General features: G+C 39.1%; 1 protein-coding gene across 2 annotated transcripts; it reads right to left on the bottom strand.

Annotated features, from left to right (window-relative positions):
• Nucleotides 1-1,572: 1,572 nt before the first annotated feature.
• Nucleotides 1,573-9,187, bottom strand: LOC123077783 (multiprotein-bridging factor 1c). 2 transcript variants are annotated; one of them, XM_044500108.1, is made up of 8 exons: nt 8,933-9,187; nt 8,104-8,178; nt 7,684-7,758; nt 7,264-7,338; nt 6,845-6,919; nt 6,425-6,499; nt 5,082-6,147; nt 4,747-4,967 (listed from the first exon to the last, which is right to left on the bottom strand). In XM_044500108.1, exons 1-7 carry the CDS (start codon nt 9,038-9,040, stop codon nt 5,212-5,214), a joined length of 1,419 nt encoding a protein of 472 aa, XP_044356043.1. In that variant the 5' UTR covers nt 9,041-9,187; the 3' UTR covers nt 4,747-4,967; nt 5,082-5,211. The 2 variants fall into 2 exon arrangements, with proteins under 2 accessions (XP_044356044.1, XP_044356043.1); XM_044500109.1 differs by lacking the exons at nt 6,425-6,499; nt 6,845-6,919; nt 7,264-7,338; ... (1 more) ...; nt 8,104-8,178; nt 8,933-9,187 and adding exons at nt 1,573-2,026; nt 2,862-3,005; nt 3,089-3,171; nt 3,776-3,868 and having other exon boundaries at nt 4,551-4,967; nt 5,082-5,310.
• Between the last annotated feature and the right edge of the window lie 221 nt (nt 9,188-9,408).

Consider the following 9,408-nt stretch of genomic DNA (forward strand, 5'->3'; position numbering starts at 1 on the left):
CTAGGAATCGAACCCGTGTCATCCTATTTGCGGGAGTGCGACGTTCGCGAGGTAAAAATTTGCGAAAAGGATTGCATTAGCTGGGAATCAAACCCGTGTCATCCTATTTGATGTATGCGCTGAGCTAGCCACTATGCCTAGTTTTCATGCTAAATTGGCAGCGCAAACCTAAAAGAAACTAACAGTAGCGACAAAACTTAAAATATCACTTCACAAAACTAAGTACTTTTCAAAAGCTTAAAATATCTCACAAAACTAAGTACTTTTCTGAATATGGGAACATTTTTTCAAAAGCTGAAATACAATTTATGACCGCACATTTTTCATAAATTAAGTACTTCTAAAAGCGCAAAAAAAATTGAATTGGCGATTATTTATTACAAAAGAATATTTTTGTTAAAATTGTGTACAAAATTTGAAAACCGGAACATTTTCTGAAAACACGAACATTTCTGGGAACCTCAAACAATTGTGAAAAACGGAACAAAATTGAAAAAGAGAACATTTTTCGAAATTGTGATTTAGAAACCCAATTTTTTTTAATTTAGAGAACAAAAATTTGAAATCGAGAACAAAATTTGAACATGAATATTTTTTAATCTTGAGTACAAATTTTGAAACGAAGAACAAATTTGGAAGCGCAGACAATTGTTTAAAGAATGAACATTTTTTTTGAATCTTGAGAACAAATTTTGAAACGGAGAACAAATTTGAAAGCGTGAACAATTTCTTAAAGCAAGAACATTTATTGAATATTGAGAACAAATTTTGAAACGGAGAACAAATTTGAAAAATCCTGAACAAATTTGGAAGCGCGAACATTTTTCGAAAACGTGAACAAAAAATTTGAAATCGGGTACATTATATGAATTTCGAAAGTTTTGAACTTTTTTGTGTAACGAGAACAATTTTTGAATTTTGAGAACATTTTTTTGAAAACTAAACATTTTATGGAAACACAAACAGAATTTGAATATTTAAAAAAAAGGAGAAAAGAAAAATAAAATGAAATAACAAACCAAAGAAAAGAAAACAAATATAAAAACAAAAAAAAGAAGAAAAGAAATAAGGAACAGAAATAACTAAAAAAGAACAGAAGAAGAAAAAAGCATCGCTAGAAGTTGGGCGGGCCCCCTGCATCGTTCGCTCGGGAAGCCCCTGTGCGAAGCATCGACATTACGACGCAGCGAGCGGCGTATAGGATTTTCAGTAAGATAAACTGAACCACGAAGAACACACCAGATCCACAGACGAATTCAGTAGCAACAGCGGAGTGACGAGGTTGTGTGCAAGAAAGACCCGGTGGCTCGGGGACGTGGGTCCGTGGAGGCCGCGGAGGCCGCGGAGGCCTACTGCTGCTTCGGGTATAGGAGTGACGTGGTGCCGCCGATGCGCAGCGAGCAGGGCTTTTGTTTTCACAGAGAACGAGTTTTTCTCACAGGGAACTTCTAACTACGATTGTAGGCTGTACAGAGAACGTCACATAGAACAAGTTTTTTTCACAGGGAACTTCTAACCCGTCCGCCGCGGAAGCGCTCCTGTTCCGGAATTGAATCAGCGAAGCGCTCCGCCTGGGCACCTCAAACGGCCGTCCTATATAGCATGATACGAAAATGGTGGCAAGTCATAATAGTAGCATACATGACAGCACAATCTATAGCCTAGTTAGGCAAATCAAAGCATGTCCACAAGCTTCATGCACAAAAGGGTAAAGGTACACATTAAATTAATCAGTGCACATTGTTTGTTTCACTGGGATGTAATTCAGATGATCACGAGAAGTTCAGAAAATTAACTTCAGTTAAGTCACAACAAGTAGATAGCCAGACACCATCCACGGCAAAAGTAGACCAATGTGGCTGCTGCTCATGTGGTAAGCGCGCATACATGGTAAGGAGAAGCTGAGGATAAATAGTGCACTTAGTGTGATCTCACCAACACAAAGTCGCCCATACAACTCAATGCCGAACAAATGTGGCAAAAACCAACACCCTGGACCTTCAGTTCATTTCTCAGCGCCATCAACCTACATATATCAAACTTCTGATGAGTAATGGCAGCAGCATACGTGAAGTACATCTATTACATTGTGTAGTTATGAAGAAAAAAAATACGCAAAATGCAAAGGTATAATGTCAATAACTCAATTTTTCAATTTACATAGCCACAAATATAAGGCAAGAGTATCAACATCCATCCTTAATATAGCACTGGAATCTAAGTACATCAAATGAGATTGTTTTATTTCAAGACATGGCTTGCACAATTCAGAAACAAATGACTTGGATCAAACTCCAGTGGATGTGATCACCCCTCCTAATCCTAGTGGATAAACACCCAACCATAAAGAGTTCAGAGTTATACATGTAATTTCCTATTCATATTGTGCAGCTTTTGTAGCAGTACAATTCCAAGTAGAAAAGGCAGCATACGAAGTTCTATAAAAAATGAGAGATGATACACAAACCTCGTAAATTTTGGACAATGAATATTTGGTGCAGCGTGGAGTGCAACATGATTGTTTAATATCCCAAGATAATTGAAATGAGAAACGATACACCATAATATTTCTGTGTATTCCAATTTTTTTAGATGAGAATTTCTTGATAATCATTATTTGATGATTTGAAGTGTGGGGTATTCTAGAAAGAAAAAAAAAACATATTTGACGAGTAAGCATTTACATAAATTTGATGATTTTGTACGAGAATGCAGTCTGTTTGCTAAGAGAATGATAATTTTTTTGTACAGTCACATGTAGCAGTTTAGAAAATAAAATATGAATAACATGAGTTGTAATTTGCCTGATCAAAATCAATGCCTAGAACAGGCAAAAAAATCAGTCAGATAGCTACATTTACCTGGACTCATGTCAGATGTACGCCGGCTTCACTCCCGTGGTAGCTTCGTACCAGAGCCGTTTCCAGCTTGCTGATGATCTGTTGGTCTGGCGTAGCCTTGCCTGACTCATACTCCTTGATGACGTGCGGGGGAACCTCGATCAACTGGTGGTCAAACAATATGTCTTGTGAAATAGAGGCAAAAATGCTACAGATTTCAGGTTGGCAGTGAAGTATTAGGTACATACCGCTGCAAGCTGCGCCTCTGTGAGATTCTTGTCCATTCGAGCCTGCATAATGCTGTCCTTCAAGTATGACGGCGCACGCTCATCTGTTAAAGATAATCCCCAACGGTTACAAGATATGTTGACATTAAATTGTAACATAGTAGTAGAACCATTGAAGGATTGAAATTTTTCGTGAGTATAATTTCATATAATTCGGTATTCCTAAAATGTACCTTTGTTTATAGAATATTTGATTATCATATTTATAGAATATGAGATCAAATGCAGCAGAATGCACAAGGCTTCTAAACAGCAAATTCGCTCTGAAAGGACATACATTATAGAGAAACCTATCTTTCTTGGGATCAACAGTTGAATTGGCTACATCAAAATATCGGTGGAATCTAGGGAAAAAAATGACTTCCACACCGCAATAAATTATGTCAATTCATCAAACATTCTTTGCTGTTTACTGATTCATCAAACATTCTTTGCTGTTTACTGATTCATCAAACATCCTTAATATAGCACTAGATTTACTTACGAACTGATAAGTATATACTCCTGTACAAATATGCCATATTTCACATGCAATGCTTACACACATTGCATAAAGAAATGATTGAACAATACACGACCGTTTTAGGTAGTTATTGTTTTTTATCTATAGACCTAGACAACTATAAGAAAGGTGAAGGAGGAACTCACGAGCAAGATTCTCTGTATCATCATCAAGCCTCTTTGTATTGAGCAATGTGCCGCTATGAGCAGCTTTATTTAACCCAGGAATAACTGCACACCCTGTTATACAAGATAATCACATATTGATCATGTGCAAGCATTTATGATGCCTATAGCATGCATAGAAAGACTTAAAAAGATCTCATCACAGATGAGAGAGGTATTCCATGAAATCTTAAAAGTTCTTCGGAACACTTTATTGACATGAATTAAGCTGTCAAGAGCCATTAGGATATATCCATGGTCGATCCACATAACCAAAATAGGTAATATCTACCCAAACTGAATAAGAGATCTAGTGCAATGGAATTTTAACATACCCAGTTGTTAGTTCCCTGTGTGATTGCTGCTATGAGAAGCCTTTTCTGGTAGTGCAAGCCGATTAGAGTTTTTTTTTAAATCGGCACGTGTTCTTTATGCTAATAAGTTCCACTTCCTATATCAGACTGCTTCCGAAGTTTTTACAAACTATATTTACACATGATAGTATAAATTTAGGGGTCAATATGCAAGCATTATTTTATTTCTTACAAGAAAAAGCAACTTAATATGTTACTCGGTGCTAGTTGATCAGAACAAGGAGTCCAAACTTAAGACAACTGATCTATTCAACGTTCATAAGTAACTTGAACCCCAGCCCCTAATATGATGTTTTCGATGTTGCCCTACAAAAGACTCTACTATTCTACTCAAGGTTATGGCTATACTTTACTTAATTATAGGAAAAAAAAGGGTCCCTTACCTTTGTGAAGTGACGCAAAGCTGATGGGGCTATATTCTGGGATGTTCTGATTTTGACGCCCATCAGGTTTATAGAGCAGCACATTAAGAGCACCTTGATTGATGGCCTCTGCTGGAACAGTACGATCAAAGATTATTGTCAAAGGGTTTTGTGACTGCATACCATCTGGCCTATGAGCCAGTGAAAAAGAGATCACTGAGTACTCATCAAATGGTGTCACCGCAACATCACAGTCCTCATATATCTCTTTCAGACGATCAACGAGATCATACGTGGAACCAAGCTCATGAACAGCGATGAAAAACTCCTTTGGGTGAAGTGCCACAGTCATGTGACAGATGGTGTCCAATTTGCTGCCTTCATCAACTTCCAGATAGCACATTTCCTCAATCCTTTCAAGAGATGCCGCCCTGTCATCTATTAAACAAAGATGCATCAAAAATTAAGTAACAACATACAACAAGCAAATGTAGAAACATAATTACTTTTCAGAAGTGCAATACATATGAGTTTGAGAGACTAGAACCGTACTTAAGTGTTTGATCAAATGGCATTTTTTCCTTTGCTTGACACTGAACACAGGGTAGCCATCGAGAGAATGGGACCATTTCCCGAGTAAAGCTTGAACTTTTACAAAGCTTACGTGGTCTGGAGTGCTCCCCTAATCAAATTGTTGTATCATCTGATCGACAAAAGATAAGTTGCATCTAGGTTCCCACCTAGAGATCAAAATATTGAAGCATCGTTTTAGAGACCTCAATACTTCATAAATCCTCTTGCAGTCATTTTCCTCAGAGATTTCATGGGTTCCTCGCAGCACCTCATCTACCGTGCGATTGTCAGTGCTGACTTGCAACTTGTCAATTCCCAATGAAATAGCCAATTTCAATAAATAGAACATAGCGAGTGCTTCAGCCCTGGCTGAGGCAGATTTGCCCTTCCGGTCATCTTTTTTAACCTGACAAGGAATATCAGTAAGGACTTGGCAAGCAACAATTTGGTTTCCTCTCCAAATGATACAACAGATTCTTGCCATTCCACCCTTCACTGATGCATCACACTCGCCCTTAAAGCACATTTCACCGGTGGGGGCGCAGTTGAAGCCATGATCGTAGCGCCCAGCTCCGAACAATGTTCCGTACGAGTTACACCAATCTTCAATGACAAGAACACGCTGGTCACTGAAGAAGTTCAGTAAATGAACCCAGTGCTCGTTTGCCATAGAGCTCAAGGTGATCATGAGATCCCGAGAGCTAATGTAGAGTGGCTCCTCTCGTTTGGTGATCGTTTTGTAGGCCTCATGCAGACCCGGAGCATGTTTATTCCCAATTTCATAGGGGAAAATCAGACATCTGGGAATAAGTGCAGGCCTCACCACACTGAAATACATCTCCTTGAGTACATTCTCCTCGATACTCTCCTTGTAGAACTCCTCGTCAGCATGCAATATATCCAGAAACTTTTGCACGTCGCCCGAAGCAGCATTGCCAAACCCGATTGAGAAAGGATTTGTTTCCGTATCAGTTTTAAGCTTTGTAAATTTAAGCAGATCTGATGGGTGTGGAGTGGAAGCTCTCTGTGAGTTCCCCATGCTTTCCTGCATGAATCAGGGCAAACTTTTGAGCCGATGAGGAAGAGCACAAGAGTAAGAAACAACAGGTAGCAACTGAGAACCAATAGAAGAGTGTTACACAAAACTGAAGCAGAAGGCACGAGGGGTTTGAATATATGAAAAAGCTCCTAGCATTTCACACATAATTTTTGGAGAACAATACTTTGGTTGCAAGGGAACATGCAGGCAAATCAACAGTTTCAGTGTTTCAGCTTCCTAGACGAAAGAATACGAAAGCAGTTCAAAAAGGATTGAGGAGTACCTTGATGCTTGTGACAGTAGGTTGCTCCACATTTGTGTTTATTCCTCCTCTTGGAGACTGGTTCACATCATCCAGCTGAGGAAAAAGTGGGCACATGAGATGAAATCTCGTAGAGATCAATATGATCTATATGAAAGGAGAACTAAACAATAAAATTTTACAACCAAATGACCAGTCTTTCGTGAGGATGAACTGAAAAGGACCAACTTTTCTTATATTTTAGGTTCTGTAGAAAGACAACTCTTCTGAACCCCTACGTGAGGGGTTTGAATGTGTGCAAAAGCTCCTACCATTTCACACATAATGTTTGGAGAACAATACTTTGATTGTAAGGGAACATGCAGGAAAATCAACAGTTTCAGTGTTTCAGCTTTCTAGAAGAAAGAATACGAAAGCAGTTTAAAAAGGATTGAGGAGTACCTTGATGCTTGTGACAGTAGGTTGCTCCACATTTGTGTTTATTCCTCCTCTTGGAGACTGGTTCACATCATCCAGCTGAGGAAAAAGTGGGCACAGGAGATGAAATCTCGTAGAGATCAATATGATCTATATGAAAGGAGAACTAAACAATAAAATTTTACAACCAAATGACCAGTCTTTCGTGAGGATGAACTGAAAAGGACCAACTTTTCTTATATTTTAGGTTCTGTAGAAAGACAACTCTTCTGAACCCCTACGTGAGGGGTTTGAATGTGTGCAAAAGCTCCTACCATTTCACACATAATGTTTGGAGAACAATACTTTGATTGTAGGGAACATGCAGGAAAATCAACAGTTTCAGTGTTTCAGCTTTCTAGAAGAAAGAATACGAAAGCAGTTTAAAAAGGATTCAGGAGTACCTTGATGCTTGTGACAGTAGGTTGCTCCACATTTGTGTTTATTCCTCCTCTTGGAGACTGGTTCACATCATCCAGCTGAGGAAAAAGTGGGCACAGGAGATGAAATCTCGTAGAGATCAATATGATCTATATGAAAGGAGAACTAAACAATAAAATTTTACAACCAAATGACCAGTCTTTCGTGAGGATGAACTGAAAAGGACCAACTTTTCTTATATTTTAGGTTCTGTAGAAAGACAACTCTTCTGAACCCCTACGTGAGGGGTTTGAATGTGGGCAAAAGCTCCTACCATTTCACACATAATGTTTGGAGAACAATACTTTGATTGTAAGGGAACATGCAGGAAAATCAACAGTTTCAGTGTTTCAGCTTTCTAGAAGAAAGAATACGAAAGCAGTTTAAAAAGGATTCAGGAGTACCTTGATGCTTGTGACAGTAGGTTGCTCCACATTTGTGTTTATTCCTCCTCTTGGAGACTGGTTCACATCATCCAGCTGAGGAAAAAGTGGGCACAGGAGATGAAATCTCGTAGAGATCAATATGATCTATATGAAAGGAGAACTAAACAATAAAATTTTACAACCAAATGACCAGTCTTTCGTGAGGATGAACTGAAAAGGACCAACTTTTCTTATATTTTAGGTTCTGTAGAAAGACAACTCTTCTGAACCCCTACGTGAGGGGTTTGAATGTGTGCAAAAGCTCCTACCATTTCACACATAATGTTTGGAGAACAATACTTTGATTGTAAGGGAACATACAGGAAAATCAACAGTTTCAGTGTTTCAGCTTTCTAGAAGAAAGAATACGAAAGCAGTTTAAAAAGGATTCAGGAGTACCTTGATGCTTGTGACAGTAGGATGCTCCACATTTGTGTTTATTCCTACTCTTGGAGATTGGTTCACATCATCCATCTGAGGAAAAAGTGGGCACAGGAGATGAAATCTCGTAGAGATCAATATGATCTATATGAAAGAGAACTAAACAATAAAATTTTACAACCAAATGACCAGTCTTTCGTGAGGATGAACTGAAAAGGACCAACTTTTCTTATATTAGGTTCTGTAGAAAGACAGAACCCCTACGGCCCTACCTATGGAAAACTAAATTGGAAGAAATACCCTCACGAAAAACGAAGGATGGCCTATCTGGTTCCTGTATCCCACGGAAAACGGAGGATGGTCTATCTCGTAAAGATCTATGTCAACGATGAACTGAAAACGAGAATCGAAAAAAACCAAATATTTCTATCCAATTCCTCCGTCTCAATGATGAAACTGAAAAGGGAAAAAAATCTTCCTACTTTTTTCCTTTTTTGTAGAAATAAACCTCTTCTAAACCCCAACTCATGTAAAAATAGATCAAATCTCGTGGAGAATATGATCCTTGTAAAAGGGGGCCTAAAGGTAAATTTCAAAAACCAAATAGCCAATCTTTCAAGAACGAGAAACCAAGAAACCAAGATGGACAAATTTTCTTCTTTTTTTCTTTTCTTTTTGTAGACAGAAACCTCTTCTAAACCCCATCTTCTTATGGAAAAGTAAAGATGAAATATGAGGAGAAAATACTCTCAGAGAACGAGCTAACTTTTTCTCTCTCCTTTTCTTGATTTATAAGAACCCTAAACCCGATCTCATGGAAAAAGAAGCAGAATATGGGCCAGATTACCCGGGAACTTGATTGAGAAAATGCCCCTGCAAATGCCCGGAGTCCGGCCACCATGAATTCCGAGCGGCGTGCACCTGCTGCACCACCGGCGAGCAGGAGAGACGCCATTTCGTGTCCCCGGCCGCGTCTTCCTCTCCTCTCCTCTCCTCTCCTCTCCTCTCCTCTCCTCTCTCTCCTGTCCTCTCCTCTAGTCTGGCTCTGACAACAGCCTTCTCCTTTCCTCTCCCCTCCTCTCCTCTCTTTCCTACTCCTGTGTTGTCCCTTGGTTTGTATATGCCTCTCCTCAAGGTTCACGGGTACAGTAGTAGGGGAGGGGTGAGCATGCCTAAGCTAGCCTAATAGCATAGTAAAAATAAAGGCTTCATCGAAATGACTTCTTTTTCTTTTCCCACTTATAGCATGTGCCCTCTGCTCTATTGCTTATGCCCTCGCCGATTAAAAAAGTCATGTCTCTCTGTGTGTGTATGTGTGATTCT

This window comes from Triticum aestivum, chromosome 3D (assembly GCF_018294505.1).
Source record: "Triticum aestivum cultivar Chinese Spring chromosome 3D, IWGSC CS RefSeq v2.1, whole genome shotgun sequence".
Lineage (NCBI taxonomy): Eukaryota > Viridiplantae > Streptophyta > Magnoliopsida > Poales > Poaceae > Triticum > Triticum aestivum.